Source organism: Heliangelus exortis, chromosome 18 (assembly GCF_036169615.1).
Source record: "Heliangelus exortis chromosome 18, bHelExo1.hap1, whole genome shotgun sequence".
Lineage (NCBI taxonomy): Eukaryota > Metazoa > Chordata > Aves > Apodiformes > Trochilidae > Heliangelus > Heliangelus exortis.
Window position 1 is genome coordinate 171,088 of NC_092439.1, and position 16,926 is coordinate 188,013.

General features: G+C 67.2%; 5 protein-coding genes across 8 annotated transcripts; 2 read left to right on the plus strand and 3 right to left on the minus strand.

Annotated features, from left to right (window-relative positions):
• Positions 1-29: 29 nt before the first annotated feature.
• On the minus strand, positions 30-4,601 carry SERPING1 (serpin family G member 1). Of its 4 annotated transcripts, none has more exons than XM_071762245.1 (8): positions 4,330-4,559; positions 3,423-3,486; positions 2,749-2,833; positions 2,463-2,600; positions 2,188-2,391; positions 1,716-1,858; positions 1,225-1,444; positions 30-695 (listed from the first exon to the last, which is right to left on the minus strand). In XM_071762245.1, the coding sequence occupies exons 1-8, from the start codon at positions 4,542-4,544 to the stop codon at positions 445-447; spliced, it is 1,320 nt and encodes a 439-aa protein (XP_071618346.1). In that variant the 5' UTR covers positions 4,545-4,559; the 3' UTR covers positions 30-444. The 4 variants fall into 4 exon arrangements, with proteins under 4 accessions (XP_071618346.1, XP_071618344.1, XP_071618348.1 ...); XM_071762243.1 differs by having other exon boundaries at positions 2,749-3,160; XM_071762247.1 differs by lacking the exon at positions 4,330-4,559 and adding an exon at positions 3,633-3,887 and having other exon boundaries at positions 2,749-3,160.
• Positions 4,165-5,637, plus strand: UBE2L6 (ubiquitin conjugating enzyme E2 L6). Its single transcript, XM_071762264.1, has 4 exons — positions 4,165-4,228; positions 4,597-4,686; positions 5,106-5,292; positions 5,373-5,637. Exons 1-4 carry the CDS (start codon positions 4,208-4,210, stop codon positions 5,609-5,611), a joined length of 537 nt encoding a protein of 178 aa, XP_071618365.1. The 5' UTR covers positions 4,165-4,207; the 3' UTR covers positions 5,612-5,637.
• On the minus strand, positions 5,608-9,548 carry SMTNL1 (smoothelin like 1). Its single transcript, XM_071762257.1, has 8 exons — positions 9,312-9,548; positions 8,392-8,977; positions 8,149-8,308; positions 7,881-7,914; positions 7,589-7,729; positions 7,077-7,179; positions 6,853-7,004; positions 5,608-5,920 (listed from the first exon to the last, which is right to left on the minus strand). Exons 2-8 carry the CDS (start codon positions 8,959-8,961, stop codon positions 5,776-5,778), a joined length of 1,305 nt encoding a protein of 434 aa, XP_071618358.1. The 5' UTR covers positions 8,962-8,977; positions 9,312-9,548; the 3' UTR covers positions 5,608-5,775.
• A 280-nt stretch (positions 9,549-9,828) lies between these two features.
• TIMM10 (translocase of inner mitochondrial membrane 10) lies at positions 9,829-10,525 on the plus strand. Its single transcript, XM_071762269.1, has 2 exons — positions 9,829-9,989; positions 10,274-10,525. The coding sequence occupies exons 1-2, from the start codon at positions 9,919-9,921 to the stop codon at positions 10,473-10,475; spliced, it is 273 nt and encodes a 90-aa protein (XP_071618370.1). The 5' UTR covers positions 9,829-9,918; the 3' UTR covers positions 10,476-10,525.
• Positions 10,526-11,385: 860 nt separating this feature from the next.
• RTN4RL2 (reticulon 4 receptor like 2) lies at positions 11,386-15,421 on the minus strand. The gene is given in 4 exon segments (XM_071762253.1): positions 11,386-11,761; positions 11,763-12,365; positions 12,847-13,331; positions 15,135-15,421. Coding segments are annotated over 4 exon segments (1,407 nt in total). The 5' UTR covers positions 15,310-15,421; the 3' UTR covers positions 11,386-11,617.
• Positions 15,422-16,926: the final 1,505 nt, after the last annotated feature.

Below are 16,926 nucleotides of genomic sequence, written 5' to 3' on the forward strand. Positions count from 1 at the left end.
CTGCCCCTCCCTGCACACAGGAGCCAAGCTGAGGTCAGGACGTTTATTTGGGCTGAACCGATGGGGAAAGTGAGGCACAGGGGGGCATGGGCCCCACACACTTCCCTGGGGGAGGGGAAGAGGAGGGGAAAGGGAGGTGAATGGGAGGAAAGGGTGGGGAGATGGAGGGAGGTGGGGAAGAGGGAGCAGGGAGGGATGAGGGAGAGATGAGAGAGAAGAGAGGGAAGGACTGGTCTGGAGGGTAGTTGGAGGGAAAGAGGGAGAGGGTAAGGAGGGAGGCAAAAGGGAAAGGGAGAAGGGATGAGAGGAGGGAGTGAGATAGGGACAAATCAGGGAGGGAAGAAAGGGAGAGGGGGAAGGGATGGGGGGCTAGAGGGAAAGGAAGAAGGAGAGAGGGATGGAGGAGTGGCAGGAGGGAGGGAGGCAGGCATGGGCAGGGGGGTGTCAGGGCTGGGGGTTGCTGAGGCGGCCCATGAAGAGGGGGACACTGCTGTTGTCATGCCAGAGGATGAAGAGGAAGGGGCGCAGGGCCTCCAGCAGCAGGGCTGAGCGGGCCACCGACGTGGCCATCGCCCCTGCTGCCTCCACGCCGGCCTCGTCCAGCACCAGCACCGCCCGGTGCCGTGCCGTGTCCACTGCCACACCTGGGCCCCAAGCCAGCCCGCACAGCTCCGCATCCAGGAAGAGCCCAAAGTCTGCGGCACCCACAGCGGTGTCACCCACGGGGACAGGAGGACACCAGGGGTGTGGGTGTAGAGGGGACAAAGGGACACTGGGGACAGTGGGGGTGTGGGGGCAGAGGGAACATGGAAGACACGGGGACACCAGGGATGAACACAAGGACACTGGGGAAGTAGGTGTAGAGATGGTATGGGATATTGGAGAGGTGGGTGCAGAGGGCACATGGGGGCCCTTGGGGACACTGGGGATGTGGGGACAATAGGGGCACACTGAGGACACTGGGGACATCGGGGGCAGAGGGACACCAGGGATATGGGGGAAATTAGGGGTGCCAGAGACAGTAGGGGAAACATGGGGACACTGAGAACACTAAGAGCACTGAGGACATTATGAAGCACATTAGGGGGACAGCAGGGACATGGGGGAACAAGGGGACCCTGGGGACACCAAAGGTACAGGGGACACTGGGGCAAGGGACCTGCAGAGGGACCAGTGACATAATGGAAGTGACATTGCCCCAGCAGTGATGTCACTTGGCCTTACCCATGTCATGGACCAGGGCCACCACATCGATGGCGGTGTCGAGGCGCAGCCTGGGCAGGGCCAGGGCAGTGGGGCGGAGGGGGGTGTGGGCTGCCCGCCGCAGCAGTCCCAGGAAGGTCGGGGGGTCCAGCGCCCGCTCCAGGGCCCCCAGTGACCCCAGGGGTCCCCATGGCACCAGCACCACCAGGCTCAGCCCCCCACTCAGCTCCAGCCGCCCCACCTGAGGGGGACCCATCCCTGGTGACATTACAGCCAGGCAACAACCCCCAGTGCCACTGTGGTGATGTCACAGCCTGGCATCCTCCCAAGTGCCACTACAGTGATGTCACCCCCACCGCCACCAGGGGGACATCACTGCCTGGCATCCCCCCAAGTGATACTGTGGTGATGTCACAGCCTGGCACCCTTCCCCAGTGCCACCAGAGTCGTGCCAGCATGGCATCCTGCCCTCCAAGTACCCTGGCAGTGATGCCATGGCCCGCTCCTGGTACCTGTGCCTGCAGGTGACGGTCGGTGAAGGACCCCACTGGGTATTTCTTGCTGGTCATGGTGGGCACCAGGAGTCGGGGGCGGCCGGGGCGCAGGAAGGGCAGAGGCACTGTCTGCTCCGGGTCCAGCGGCACATGCCAGGCAGCTGTGGGGACAGGGACAGGGGACAGCTGGGCCGGACGGGGACAGAGGATCAGGCTCAGCCCCATGCTGGATCCCGGGTGGGTCCAGGTGCAGAGCTGGCGGCTGAGCTCAGGGGCAGAACTCTGAGCTATGAATCATGAGCAGATCCCAGAACAGATCCCTGAGCCAGTCCCCAGGCAGATCCTAGAACAGATCCCAGGGCAGTTCCCTGAACCCACCCCCTGGGCAGATCCCAGGGCAAATCCCAATCCAACCTCCCCATGGCAGATCCTGGGGCAGATCCCTGATGCTCCCCCCCAGGGCAGATCCCAGGACAGATCCCCGGCATACCACGGAGATGCACGGCACTGAGCAGCAGCAGCTGTGCCTGGGGGGGCATGGCAGGCAGCAGTTCGGGCAGCAACCCCCCACTGGCTTCCCACACCCACTGGTTGACCTGCAGCAGGTCCAGGGTCTCGTTGCCGCTCAGGGCGCTGGGCCGGGCGCCGTAGAAGTGCCAGGACTGGTTGAGGAAGCGGGGCCGGAGGCGCAGCCCTGCCAGCATCACACTGGTGTCACTCCCGTGTCACAACAGCACCTGTGTCCCTCCACCCCCACCTGCTCACCTGGCTGGTGGAAGATCTGGGTGGCCGAGAAGAGCCCAGGTGCAGTGGCAAGCTGCCGGAGGGCACTGTGCAGGCAGCCCGGCTCTGGGGGCAGCCCCAGGACAGTGGCCAGGCGGTCACGGGTCTCACCACGGGCACCTGTGGGTACAGGAGTACAGGGGAGCTCAGATGGGTGCCCACGGGTGGGATGGCAATGGGGACACCACTGGTGGCAGGGCAGTGACTGACTGACAGTGCCCATGGTGGTGCTCATGCCCGTGGTGGTGACACTGCAGTCTTCCCTCACCCAACAGCAGGTGCGCCAGCCCCATGGCCACGTTGATCGGGGAAAAGAGCAAATTGGTGCCGGGCTGTGCAGCTGCTGCCATGTGCTGGTAGAAGCGGAGGGTGAAGGCGCCCACAGCTTCGGCCACAGCTGCCTGCTGCTCCCCCGAGGTCTCCCCGCAGGCTACTGCTGGCTCGTCATCTCCAGGACACGGCGGGCTGGGGGTACCGGGGGGCTCTGGGGTGCTGCTGTTGGCTGTAGTGACTGGTTCCTCGGGTGTACCTGGGGGGCTGGGGGAGGCCATGCCCGCAGGGGGACCGGGCTCTGGCAGGACAAGGCCCCTCACATCCCCTGGAGGGTCTGGGGCAGGATAGGGGGTCACCAGTGGGGGCTGCAGGAGCAGCTTTGGAAGGTTGGGAGAGACTTCAGGCACCTGGGCATGGGGACACAGTGACGGCAGTCAGAGAGGAAGGGGGACATGGTGAGGGGGGACAGGTAGCAGGGGGGCACGGGGACCCTGGGGGCCAGAGGGCCCCTGAGTACGGGGACATAGTGAGGGGATGAGGGGGCACAGGCATGGGGCAACGAGGGGTGACAGGAGGGAATAGGGAGAGGGTGAGGCAGGCAGGGAGCACAGGGACCCAGGTGAGGGGGGCAGGGGACACAGGGACCCCACCTCCCCGGGCCACACCTACCGGGGTGACAGTAGCCGTGGCCACGAGCCACTCCAGAAGCAGCCGGAGAATCATGGTTGGGGGCCTGGAGGGCACGGGCGGGTCAGGAGCTGGGCGCGCGGGCGCCCACCCCCTGTGTCCAGTAGCCACCTGGGCCTGCCTGTACCCCCACCCCCTGTCCCCCGGCCCGGCACGCCCGGGGTGCGGGGCGGGTGCAGCCCCCGTGCCCACCTGGGTGACAGCGGGTCTGTCCCTGTGTGCGAGGGGGTCTGTCCGGGCTCGGGACGCTCTGTCCGGCTCTGGCCTCGCCGGGTTAAAGATTAACGGGGCCGGAGCCCGCCGGGGCTTCCCGGAAAGCGGGCGGGGGGGAGCAGCGGGCAGAGGCGGGAGGCAGGCAGGACCCACCCCCGGCTGGCACCCCCAGGAGAGGATGGGGGGGACCTCAGCCGTGACCCCGCGGGGACAGAGGCGGTGCCACCACCCCCACTGCCCGTCCCCGCCCCCAGGGACCCGGTGTCTCGGGCACTGTGACCGCCCCAGGCATCCCTCCCCCCACATTTCTCTGCTGCCTGGGGCGGGGCAGGGCCAGCGGTGTGGGGTCCCCAGCCCCTCGGCCAGCGGTGTGGGGGTCCCGCTACAGCCTGACCCACACACGAGGTGACCGCGGAGTCCCAGGGCCAGTCTGGCCGCTCGCCCCTCCCCTCTCTATGGCCTCCGGGCGGCCCAAGCCCCGCCCCCCGCGTTGGGGGCGTGATCAGAGGCGTGTCCTGTGTTGTCCCCGCCCACCGGCACAGGCACCGCTGGCCATGGCCCAGAGACTCGCTAAGGTGGGGGTCACCGGGGGTCCGGATCGGGGAGGGTCGGGGCTGTGGAGGTGCCAGTGCGGGGGTGTGGGGCAATGGGACGGGGAAGCGAGGGGTGTCGGTACCGGGGAGCCTCGGAGAGGGGAGTGCCGGAATCAGAGTCCCGGAGCAGGGGGTGCCGGGAGCAGGGACTGCCGGGGAGCGGGGATCGGCGGTGCCGGTACCGGGGAGCTGAGGGAGCAGGGGCGCTGCCCTCCCCCAGCACCGGTTCGGTTTCGTTTCCCCGTCGGGACCCGCCCCGCGATAAGGGATGGGGTGGGTGGGGAGAGGCCCCGCCCATATGGGGCGAGTCCTGGGGGTCTCCGCCCACCGGCCTTGTCCCTTGTCCACAGGAGCTCGCCGAGTGTCGGCGCTGGGAAGGGGTCCGCGACCTGCGGTCGGTGGAGCGGAACGTGTTGCGCTGGGAGGGGCTGCTGCTGCCTGTGAGGGGCACCGGGCGAACTGCTGATCGGGAGGGAACCGGGGGTCCCCGAGCATGGAGGGCTGGCGGGGCTACGGGGGAACCCTGAGGGCATGGGGGTGGAGGGGACCCTGGACACGGTAAGGTTCGGGGGAGCTGGGGGTGAGCGAGGGGCTGAGGGCACGGGGGGACCACAAGGACATAGGAGGCCTGGAAGGGAGATGGGCCCACGGGGAGGGCCTTCTTGGGGGGGGGCACTGAGGAGATGACCCCACCTGGGCAACACAGGGGAGGATCCTCTGGGGAGGCTGCAGGGCGATTCTGGGCTGGGGGCCCGGGGGGGCTCTGAGCTGGGGGGAAGTGTCCCTGCGAGGCTCCCTGGGTACCCGCACCATGGACGGTGTGTGAGGGTCTGAGGTGCCACTCCCCTTTACACGGCAGAACACTCCCCCGTACAACATGGGTGCCTTCCGCTTTGAGCTGACCTTCCCCCCTGCGTACCCCCTGGCCCCCCCCTGTGCCACCCTTCGCACCCCCATCTACCACCCGGCTGTGGACCCCCACGGTGGTGTCTGCCAGACCCTTACCAACCACAAAGAGTGGAAGCCCACCACCCGTGCCCTTCAGGGTGGGTACAGGGGGATACCGGGGGGAGGAGTGAGGGGCCCATCGGGGGTCTGCCCTGACCCCCCCCCGCTGTGCCTGCAGTGCTGCAGGACCTGCTGCAGCTGCTGGACCACCTGGACCCCCGGTGGGCACTGCGGCCGGAGCTGGCCCGGGAGCTGCAGGACCAGCCCCAGGTTTTCTATCGCAAGGCAGAAGAACACATCCACCGCCACGCTGAGCCTCGCCATGGGCCCCCCAGAACCCCTGAGGACATGACACCCCCCTCAGGAAGCCCCTCAGGCACCTCGGGGGGGTCCCAGCACCCCACATCCTGCTCCTGAGTTAATAAATTTATTCCTGCTCCTGGTGTGGCATGGAGATACCTGAGGGGGGGGTACCCACTGGGTGCCAGCATCTCCACATCCCCCTTGCCCTAAGTGACAGGGCCACCTCAGCCTGTGCTGCTGGGGGGGCAGGCAGGGGGTGGGGGGCCCAGGACTCCCCCTCATCGCTGCCGGGTCCGCACCAGCCCCTTGCCCACCAGGCAGCGGTACAGCTCCTGCAGGTATGTGTAGACACACTTTGCGTCCGGCACCGGCATCTGTACCATGTCCTCCACCTCCAGCAGTGGGGGACAGCCCACCCGCTCCCTGCAGGGACACACAGGGACACCACTGTCAGGGGGGGCACTGGGGACATGGCTCTCAAAGGGGGATATGGGAGGAACAGAATCATGGGGGACAGGGAGGACACCACCATCGTGGGGGACACTGGACTCTGCCATCACAGGGAACACTGCTGTCACAGGGGGACATCGCTGGCATGGGGACATGGCTGTAGAGAGAACCACAAGTCCTCAGGTGTCACCGATAATGAACTGGGAGCTTAGGCCCAGCTGTGCCCAATAATTAGGGCCTGCCCCAGCCGGAAATGGGCGGGGCTGAAGGGCAAAATAAAAGGCATGCTCCCAGAAGCAGAAGGAGACAAGAGAGGAAGATGCCTGAGGAGAGGGATGGCAAGAGAGCTCCTGAGAAGAGCCGTGTCCCCGAGAAAGGCTCGCCGTAACACATGGCTGTCATAGAATCATAGAATTGGCTGGGTTGGAAGGGACCTCAGAGATCATCAAGTCCAACCCTTGATCCACTATCGCTGCAGTTACTAGACTATGGCACTGAGTGCCACATCCAGTCTCTTTTTAAATATCTCCAGGGATGGAGAATCCACCACTTCCCAGGGCAGCCCATTCCAATGCTTGATCACCCTCTCAGTAAAGAAATTCTTTCTAATGTCCAACCTAAACCTTCCCCAGCACAACTTGAGCCCATGAGTGTCATGGTGGGACACTGCCAACATGAGGAGACACGAGGGACACTGCCATCACGGGGGGACACTGCCATCACAGAGGACACCAGGGACACTGGCCACGTGGGGAAACAGACATCATGGGGGACACAGCTGTCACAGGAGGACACCACCACCATCAGGGGGGACACTGATGACACAGTTGCCCTGGGGGACACCATGCAGGATGGGATGGGGGGACAGGGGACAGGGGACAGGGACAGGACAAGACAGTGCTCACTCAGCAATGGTGAAGGCCAGGGTGAAGTTGTGATGGCGGTTGTGGGGGTCCAGGGTGGCAAAGTCGAAGGCATCAGGGAAGAAGCTGTGCAGGAGGGCACAGAAGGCCAGGCCCGAGCCCCAGCTCCCCGAGAAGTTCTGTACATCCACGTTCTGCTCCCCAGGGAGGGACAGAGGGGTCAGCCTGCCCCACAGCTGCCCCACAGCCCCCCAACGCCCCCTCACCTGGTACCCACGGGTCCTGGACCGGCACCACTCCAGCAGCATGGCCTTGACTGTGGCTGTGCCCCCCGCACGCTTCAGGTGTGGGGCCGGGCCCTTGGCTGCCCTGTGGGGGACACAGGGGATGTGGAGTGCCCCACACCCCCCCGAGTACCTGTTATCCCCCAGTGGGTCCCCATTGGTGCCCATTTGTCCCCACTGCCCTCCTTGCCCTGTGCCCCCCAGTACCCCACTGCCCCATGGCCCTCTAGTCCTGTTCCTGACTGCCCCATAGCCCCTCAGGCACCCCCCACTTCTGCCTCATGGCACCCATTGACCAGCCCCCCACATGCCTCCAGTCCTGCCCCACACTGTCCCATGACCCCCCAGCACCCCCCTGCTTCCCAGTCCCTGTGTCGCCCCAGTGCTTCACAGCCCCACACTGCCCCATGGCCCCCCAGTCCCATTCACCCCCCCCGTCCATGCCCCCCTCCATGGCCCCTCCAGGCCCCACTGGTGGGGCTGGGCCCCCTCACCCTCCGAACTTCTCCAGGATGGCGCTGCGCCCCTGTGCCCGAGGACTCACCCGCGGCCGCCCCCCGGCCCCATCCAGCCTTGGCCTCAGCCCCACAGTCCCAGGGAGTGCCCGGCCCTGCACCCCCCCCACTGGGGCAGCCCTGTGGGCACAGAGGTGGGGGTTAGAGCACTGCTGAGGGGGGCACACATGGTGGGCCAGGCCTGTGGGGCAGGTTGGGGGCCCGGCCATGGCTGTACCCCATAGCTCTGCCCCACAGCAGGCACCCACAGCCCTGTGCCCCCTCCACTCACCTCTCGCTGACCCCCGAGCCACCTGTGGTGCTGGCTGCAAGGGAGAGAGGAGGGGTAGGTGGAATGGGGGATCCCAAAATCCCCACCTCCCCTCCAGGCACTGGCAGGGTCCCAAATGGGGGGGGGGATCCCTGGAGCAGCATTAAGAGGTGTGGGGCTGGAGACTCCCGCCACAGGGAGGGGATGTGGGGATGTCTAGAAGGGACACCATGGGAGGACACCCGTGGGACTCTGCTGCCAGCACAGAACCCCACCCACACAACCTTACCTGGTGGGGCCATGGGGGACACCGGGGATGTGGGTGATGTGGGGGACACAGGACACGTTGGGGACATGGGGGAGGTGGGGCTAGCGGCCCCCTCTGTGGGGGAGCAGGGGGGGAACTCGGGCCACAGCTCTTCATCTTCATCCTGCAGCCAGGTGGGCTCCTGCAGTCACAGCCAGGGTGGCACTGTGGCACTGTGACCCCTGTCCCCACCTTGCCACCCCCCTATCCCCAGCCCCCTCTCACCTGCTGGGCCCGGGTGCTGTCCACCGCTGCGGGCACAGCCACCTCCTCCCTAGCCTCCCCTGTACCCCCTGTGCCCTTGTTGTCTCTCCCTGCACCCCTGGTGTCACACCCTGCATCCCTTGTGCTATCCTCTGTGCCCCTGGTGCCACCCTCTGTGCCCCTGGTGCCACCCCCTTTATCCCCAGTGTCACCCTCTGTGCCCTTGGTGCCACTCTCTGTAACCCTGGTGTCACTCCCTGTGTCTCCTGTGTCACCCCCAGCACTCTCAGCTGTCCCTGCTTTGGTGTCACCCACTGCATCCCCTGTGCCCTGGGTGTTACCCCCTGTGTCCCTTGCATTGCCTCCCACCCCCTCAGCCCCCTCTGCCTTGGCATCCCCCTCTGTGCCCCCTGTCCTTCTCAGGTCTCCCCCAGTGTCCTCCACATCCCTTTCCCCCTGGCTGTCACTCCCATCGCCTCCCACAGCCCCATTCCCTGGCTCCACAGAGGGGTGGGAGGGGGTGTCCAGGGTGGGGGTTTTTGGGGTGAGGGTGTCTGGGGTGGGGGTGCTGGTGTCTCCCAGGGTCTTCATGCTGCTGTGGTCACTGCTGCAGGGGTACAGGACTGTCACTGGGTGCCCCCCTGGCCCTTCAGCCCAGCCACCCCCTGCCCCTGTCCCTATGCCCCCCCATTTCCCCTCCCCATAAGGTGCCCCATGCCCCCCAACACCCTCTTCCCCCCTCCAGAGCGCTGCCCTCCCTCCAATCCCCCCAGTTCCCCCTCCCGACCCCTCAAACCCCATCTCCAGCCCCCCAACCCCCAGCTGCCCCAGCCCGTCCCATCCCGACCCCCGTAAGTTCCACCCCGAGTCCTCACATTTCCCCTCCCGCCACCCTAAACCCCTCCAGACCCCCATTGCCCCTCGTCCCCCTTGTCCCGTACCCTCCGGCCGCTCCCGCTGCGTCGCCCCCCGGCGGTCCTCCCGGCCCCGCCCCCTGGAACTATTTTTATCAGGCGGGGAGTGCGGGAGGGGGGGGGGGGTTTCAGGTGCCGCCGTCACTCACCGCCCACCCGCGGGGAGGACACGTGTGGGGCCCGGGGGGCACACCCAGGGGGACACGGAGAATCGCAGGGTCGGGGGGACAAGGAGGGGACACGGAGGGCACACGGGGACAGGACGGGCAGGGCGGGGGACACACACAGGGGTCATGGCGGGGTCACGAGCCCCCCCCGGGGGCCAATATGGGGGCGGGGCATGGACATGGGCACGCCCTCTATATTTGACCACGCCCTCAACATGCAGACCACCCCCCCTGTGGCTCTGGCCCCGCCCCACCTGTTTCTGCTGAGCTGAGGCCACGCCCTCTCGCTCGTCTCCCTATCAGAGTAGGGGACACTCTCCACCGCCTTTGCCTGCCTGTATTCTGTTGGCTGAGGGCGCCGGAGGGGCGGGGCCGCGCTGCGAGCGGGCGGAAGCGGCGCCCACGTGGTTCCTGCCGGCAGCCGCCGTGGGGTCCTGTACCGAGCCGAGCGGGCCGTACCGGGCGCCATGGACCCACTGCGGGCCCAGCAGCTGGCGGCGGAGCTGGAGGTTGACATGATGGCCGACATGTACAACCGGTGCGCCCGGCGGGGGGAGCCGCGGGGCGGAGCTCGGATGGGGACACAGGGGATAGGGGGCAACGGGAGGGGGCTAAGGGGCATTGGGGGGCACTGGGGCTGGGAAGCAGTGGGGATAATGGGGGTCATTGGGGGCACCTGGTCTCCCTGGAGATGGGGGGCTTTTGGGGGGCGCTGGGGCTGCCTGGGTTTGGAGGGCACTGGGGGTTCTGGGGAGGGCTTTGTGGGACAAGGGATATCGGGGTGCTGGGGTACCAGGGTCTGACGGTGCGGGGGTGTCCCAGGATGACGCAGGCGTGCCACCGCAAGTGCGTCCCCCCCCACTACAAGGAGTCAGAGCTATCAAAGGGGGAGAGTGTCTGCCTGGACCGCTGTGTGGCCAAGTACCTGGAGGTGCACGAACGGATGGGCAAGAAGCTGACAGAGCTGTCGCTGCAGGATGAGGAGCTGCTTAAGCGCATGCAGCAGGGCACCGGCACTGCCTGACCCCCCTTGGTGCCCCACCAGAACCCCAATAAACCCCAGGCTTTGGGCCAGCTGGTTCCAGTCCCTCACACACAGAGCTGCCCCATACTGAGATGTTGGGGTGACACTGACCCGGTTGGGTGGGCTGAGGAGATCCCCCCCTTGCTGTCCCCACTGCCACGTGCTGTGTCCTTGAGTGGGGGGACCTCTCTGTGCCCCCCCCTCCCCTGCCCAGCCCATGTAATCCCCTGGATTAGGCTGAGCCCCTCATAATCCCCCGCAGGGTAGGGATGGGGTTCTGCCCTTGTCTGTCTGCAGGCTGGGGGACACTGGGGGGGGGGGGGGGGAAGGGGGGGCAGCCACAGGGACACAGCCCTAGAGAGGGACAAGGACACAGGGACACAGCATGGGGACACCCCTAAGACACTCCGACCTGGTTGAGGACACCCAGAGGCACCTGAGAAGGACCAGAGGAACAGCCCAGACCCACACACACAGGAACACTCAGGGAGGGAGAGGGACGCAGGGGCACTGGCATGGGGACACCCCCAAGACACCCACCCCTGGCTGGAGACACAGATAGGGATTCTGGAGGGACATGTCAGTGCCATCCATCAAGAGGGACACCAGCAGCGGGTGGGCAGGGTCTGTCCACGTGTGTCCTCATGGCGCATGCACCAGCCATGCCTGCGAGGAAGTGGGTCAGGTGTGATGGTGACAGCGCAGGTGACAGTGACAGCAACCCTGTGGCTCCCATCACACCTGCCATGCTGGCACCCTGTGAAGTGTCTGCAGCCCCACGGTGCCTGGTGCTGGTAGCCACCTACCCCACAGGTCAGGGGGTTTGTCTGTCCATCCCTCTCCTGCATGCCTTGCTGCCACTCAGCCACCACGGGGATGGGGACATCAATATTTGATGTGGAGCAGGCAGTGACCTGGAAAGACAGCAGCCCTCCCGCAGCAGCCAGGCCCCACTGTCCCAAAATAAGACCATTTTTAATAAATAATTTCCCCTGTTTGGTTCACAGTTAGGGGGGGGGTTCCCCACTCAGGATTCGCCGGGGGGGGGGGGGGGGGAGGGGAGAGGGGGGAAGGGAAGCCCCCTGCACCTCCCTGCAGCCCCCCACAGTTCTTGGGCTCCCTTTGGGGAGGGGGGGTGGGGCTCAGAGCCGGGGCAGGAGCAGAACCAGGACGGGCAGGAAGGTAGGGGACTGCCGGGGGGCGGTGGCAGTGGCAACCGGGGGGGCACAGGGAGCTAGAGGGCAGCGACTGTCCCCGGGGGGGCCGCGGGAGTCACGGGAGGGGGGGTGGCGGCCGGGGCTGGGGTCCCCGCAGGTCGTGCGGGGGCAGCCCGTCGCGATAGAAGGCAGAGGGAGGGGCGGCCGGGAGAGGTCCGGGGCGGCCCCGCGCCCGCCCTGGGGTGCCCATCACGCCCTGGCCGTTGCCGCCATCGTCCCCGCGGCCACCTCTGTCGTCGTTGTCGTCGTCGTCGGAGCAGGCGTCGAAGTCGTGGGGGCGGAGGTGTCTCAGGTCGGAGCCGCGGCGGTTTGCGGGGCTGGCGCAGGGCACGGGGGAGCTGGAGACCCGGGTGCGGCGGAACCAGGCCCAGAGGCTGCGGGCGCGGCAGTCGCAGGCCCAGGGGTTGGCGTTGAGACGCAGGAACTGCAGGGAGGGCAGGGCGGCCAGCGGGTCTCCGGGCAGGGCAGAGAGGCTGTTGTTGAACAGGTAGAGGATGGTGAGGCGGCCCAGCCCCGCGAAGGCCCGGCGGTGGATGGTGGCCAGGCGGTTGGCATGCAGCAGCAGCCTGTCCAGGCTGGGCAGCCCCCGGAACACCCCCTCCGACAGTGCCCGCAGGCGGTTCCCGTGCAGGAAGAGGTGGCTCAGGTTGCCCAGGTCTGCGAAGAGGTCGTCCTATGGTGGGAAGGAGGGGGTGGGTGTAAGTATGGGATGTGCAGACCCATTCCAGCCCAGTTCCATGGGAGTCACCCACCCCCACACCCTGGAGCCAGGAGCATCACCCTGTCCCCTGCCACCACTCCACGGGAAGTGTCACCACCTGGCCACACAGCTCCGCTCCCTGCACGTCGCCCAACACCATGTCCCATGGCCATCACCAAGAACCACCTCCGACGTCCTTGCCCTGGTGGTGTCACCCATGTCCCTGTCCCAGCAGCATCACCCTGTCCTGCATCCAGGAACATCACCCATCATCCTGTCCCGTGTCCCCACTCTATGTCACCCATCACTGTAACCCATGTCCCTGCTCCCTGAGTGTCAGCTTTGACACGTCTGTCCCAAGGAGCTTGGTCCCACAGTGGTGCCCTGAAAGCATCACCCACCACCCTCCTTCACACCCCACCCCCAGCCCCATGGGCACCCCACAGGAGCAGACCTGGAGGTAGAGCAGCCCATTCTCCTGCAGATAGAGGTACTGGAGGCTGTGGAGGCCACGGAAGATGGTACTGGGCAGGCTGGCCAGCTGGCACCTGTAGAGGTGCAGGGCCTGGAGGCGCCGGAGGCCACGGAAGGTGTCAGGGGCCAGGACACGGAGGTGGGGATTGTCACCTAGGTCGAGCTCCTCCAGGGCGGGCAGGTGTCGGAAGGTGCCCGGCTGGATGGAGGAGATGTTGTTGGAGTAGAGCCAGAGGGTGACAGTGCTGGGCCCGAAGGTGCCCGCCCGCAGCGCCCTGATGATGTTGTTCTGCAGGAAGAGGCGGCGGGCGCCGGCTGGGAGCCCCGGGGGGACGGAGGAGAAGTTGTTGGCCTGGCAGCTGACAGTGGGCGGCGAGACGTAGCAGGTGCAGAGCGCGGGGCAGGAGGGAGCCCCGCTGGGCACCCACGCCAGCACCGCCAGCAGCAGGGCCACCATGCGCCTGCCTGCGGGCACAGCGGGGCATCAGCGGGGGCACCAGGGGAACACTGCACCCGAGGAGCCCCCCGGGACCATCCATGTGGCCGTGGTGCCCCTGGGGAACCCCAGGGTCATACCCACCCCATAGGACCATGGCCCCTTAGAAGAAGCCCAACTCCATGACCACATCATAGGGCTGGACATCCTGAGGAGCCCCCTGGGACCATGCCCATCCACACGGCCATGGTGTCCCAGGAGGACCCCAAGGCCATGATAACTTCATAGAGCCATACCCACCCCATAGGGCCCTGGCCCCTTAGGAGAAGCCCAAGTCCACAACAGCCACATAGAACTGGATACCCCCATAGGGCCACGGTGCCCCAGGAGTCACCCAGAACCATGATCAGCCACAGAGCCATGGTGCTCAGGGTGAACCCCAAGGCTATGACGACCCAGGAGAACCCTAATGCCATGACCACCCCATAGGGCTGCACATCCCTTGGAGCCCCCCAGGCCCATGCCAAGCCCACACAACCATGGTCCCCCAGGAGCTCCCCACAACCACAATCATGCACAGGGTGCCCTGGAAGAACCCCAAGGCCATGAAACACCCCACAGACCCCCCCAGGAGCTCCCTAGGGCCCCATCAGCCCCATAAAGCCATCCTCCCCAGAGACCACCACCACCCAACAGACCCCGCCAGAGCCCCATCACCACGTGCATGCGTGCTGCGGGCCACGTGCCGGGTGGGACACGCGTGGGCGCAGGCTGACGCTTTCACCGGCAACACATGCCGGGTGTTCAGCGACGATACTTCCCCCCCCCACCACCTTCTTCTTCCCTCGCCCCCTGTACCCGTGTCCACCCCCCTCCCACCCCACAACATAGCCCCTCGGCTGCAACCCGAGAGCTTCAGCCATAATTCAACCCGGCAGCCTGGCCCAGTGCCCAGGGATGCTGGATGCTCCCGGGGGAGAGGAGGGGGGGGGGGTGGGGGTGGGCGGGCCCCCCCCCCGGTGCACCAGAGGTGCACAGGGAGCCCCATTGCACCCCCCCTCCCCTCGCACACTTTGCTACGGGAGAGGGGGGCCCACACCCCCCATCCACCCACGGAGGCGTCCGGAGCATCTGCTGAGCACCGCCCCCCTCCCCCGGCGCCCCGTGCTGCCGTGCGCCCCCCACCCGCGTCCCATCTGTCACTCCCCCTCTCCGCGGGCTGACTCAGTTGGGAGCTGAAGTCACCGATTCCCGGTTTTCCCCCCCCACACCCCCTTTTTTTTTTTTTTTTTTTTTTTTTTTTTTTTTTTACACCCCCCCACCCCCCCCCGTGTCCTGATAGGGAACTGGAGCATTGCTCCCCACGGACCCCCACGCTGTGACCCATACATGGGGTCACTCGGGCGCTATCGGCACGAGGTGGGGCCTGGGAGGGCACCGGGAGTCGTGGGGTACCAACAACCCGGGGTGGGGGGCCTGGGGTTGCACCGGTAGCCCCCGTGAGACTCAGACGCCGGGCTAGGGGTCCGAGAGCTGCACCAAGCACACGGTGGTCGTGAGGAACCCCCACGCCGGACTGGGCTGGCACCAGCCTCCACACGGGTCGCACCCCAGGGTGCGCTCCCTCCCCTCCTCCCCCCACCCCCCCCCCTGTCAGTCTGTGCCCCCCCAGTCTCCCCAGGCCCCCCGGAGCACCCGCCCCCCGCGCTGCTGGGGGCACCCCGAGAGCCCCAGGACAGCCAAAGGCGGGTCCGTGCCCTCTAGGGTGGGGACACCCCCCCCATCCCGCCCCGCCGGGGGTCACCTCGGGACCCCGCCCGCCCCGCGCCTACCTGGGGGCAGGTCCCGAGCCGTGGGGGGCTGCATGGCGGGTAGAGGGGGGCTGGGGGAGGGGGGAGGGGGGGGGAGGGGGGGGGCGCTCAGGCTCTGCCCGCTGCCCTGGGGCTCATGGCCGGTGCCGGGGGGGGCTGCTGGCCCCTTGCCCCCCGCCGCCCCCCCCCGGGGCATGGCACGGGCGGGTGGGCTGCGGGAACGAGCGGGCTGCGGGTTCGGCGCGGCTCTGCGCGCGGCTCCGGTGGGGCTGAGCCCTGCCCCGCGCCGCGCCTTATCCCGGGGCGGCCGCGCTCCGCCCCCCCCCCCCCCCGCCCCCCGCCCGTTAACCCCTCCCGGGCCGGCCCGCCCCGCTTTGGGAGGGGGGCTTCCGCGGGGGACACCGCCGGGGGGGGTGGGCAAAGCGGGAGGTGCCCACGCGGGACGCGCTGAGGGGCCCTCAGGAGGGCCCCTCGCTGCAGTCGTGGGGGTTCCGAACTAGGGATGAGGGATGGACTGTGGGTGCCCCGGCCCGTGGACGCGGAGGTCGCGTGGGGGGCCCCGGGCAGGACGGGGGTGTCCCCCTCTCCCGCTGTGTCCCCACGGCGGGGTGGCTGCTGGCGGGGGGTGGGTGTCGCGGCTGGGGTCCCGTCCTCCTCGGGCACCTCTGGGACGCTCGAGAGCGGCTGAGGGGGTCGCGCTCCCCCCACGTCCACGCGGGACGTGTCTCTGTCCGCGGTGCTGAACAGGCGCTATCCGCGGTGCTGAGCGCGACCCCCGCCTGAGGCTGTGCCGGGGGTTGGGGGCGTGCTGGGGCCCCCCGGCGGTCTCCTGGTGGGGAGGGGGCACGCGTGTCCCCGGCTGCGGCGGCACAAGCTGGCACCGCCGCGTGTTTGCGGCGCCGTCTCCGGCGCGACTCCCGGCGAGCGAAATACCACAAGCTGCTGCGGCGGCACCCGTGGGAGGGGGCGTGGGCGACGCGGGACTGACTCAGGGGCCCCCATCCGCTCCCCACCCCCTTCAAGGACCCGCAGACACCCCGACTAGGCACCACCGGGAGCGGTGTTGGCGAGGGGATGCGCCCTAAAGTGTCCTGGGGGCTTCACCCACCTGTGGGGGGCTGCACTCACTCGGCCGAGGGAGGGAGTCCCGGTGCCATCGGGAAGGCCCAGGGGAGGGGCAGAGGTGGGCGGTTGGCCCATGAAAGGGGGAGCAGAAGGTGGGAAACAGCTGGGGGCGAGGACAGTTGGACAGAGGGATGCCTGTTTGAAGCACAGCTGGGTAGGACAGACGGACGGACACGGACGGACGGGTGGAGGTGACACAGGAGGGGGCAGGCTGCGGTCAAAGCAGGTAGGGGGCGGTAGGACAGACAGACAGGAGGAGGGGTGGAGATGTGTTTGGATGGGGACAGACGGGCGGGTGATGGACAGATGGGTGACAGACAGACGGATGGGTGATGGACAGATGGATGGGTGATGGACAGACAGATGGCTGAGCAGATGAACGGCTGGCTGGAGGGGTGGGGACAGGGTGGGTGGTTGAGAGCACGGATGGATGGACAGGTGGACGGATGGGGCAGTGGGAGGACTGGAAGGGGGGTTGGAAGTGGGGGGCATAGGGCCAGGCAGGCTGTGGGGTGGGTGCCTGGGCCAAGAAGGTGACAAAAGCACCAGGACAGGGAGAGCAGCAGGCAGAGCACAGGCCAGGTGACCCTTGGAGGTGTCTCTGAGGTGACACAACTGGAAGTGGCCCAGGGCTGGCCTAGACCCAGCTGGAGAACAGTTCAAGGACACCTGGTGAAGGTGTCACACC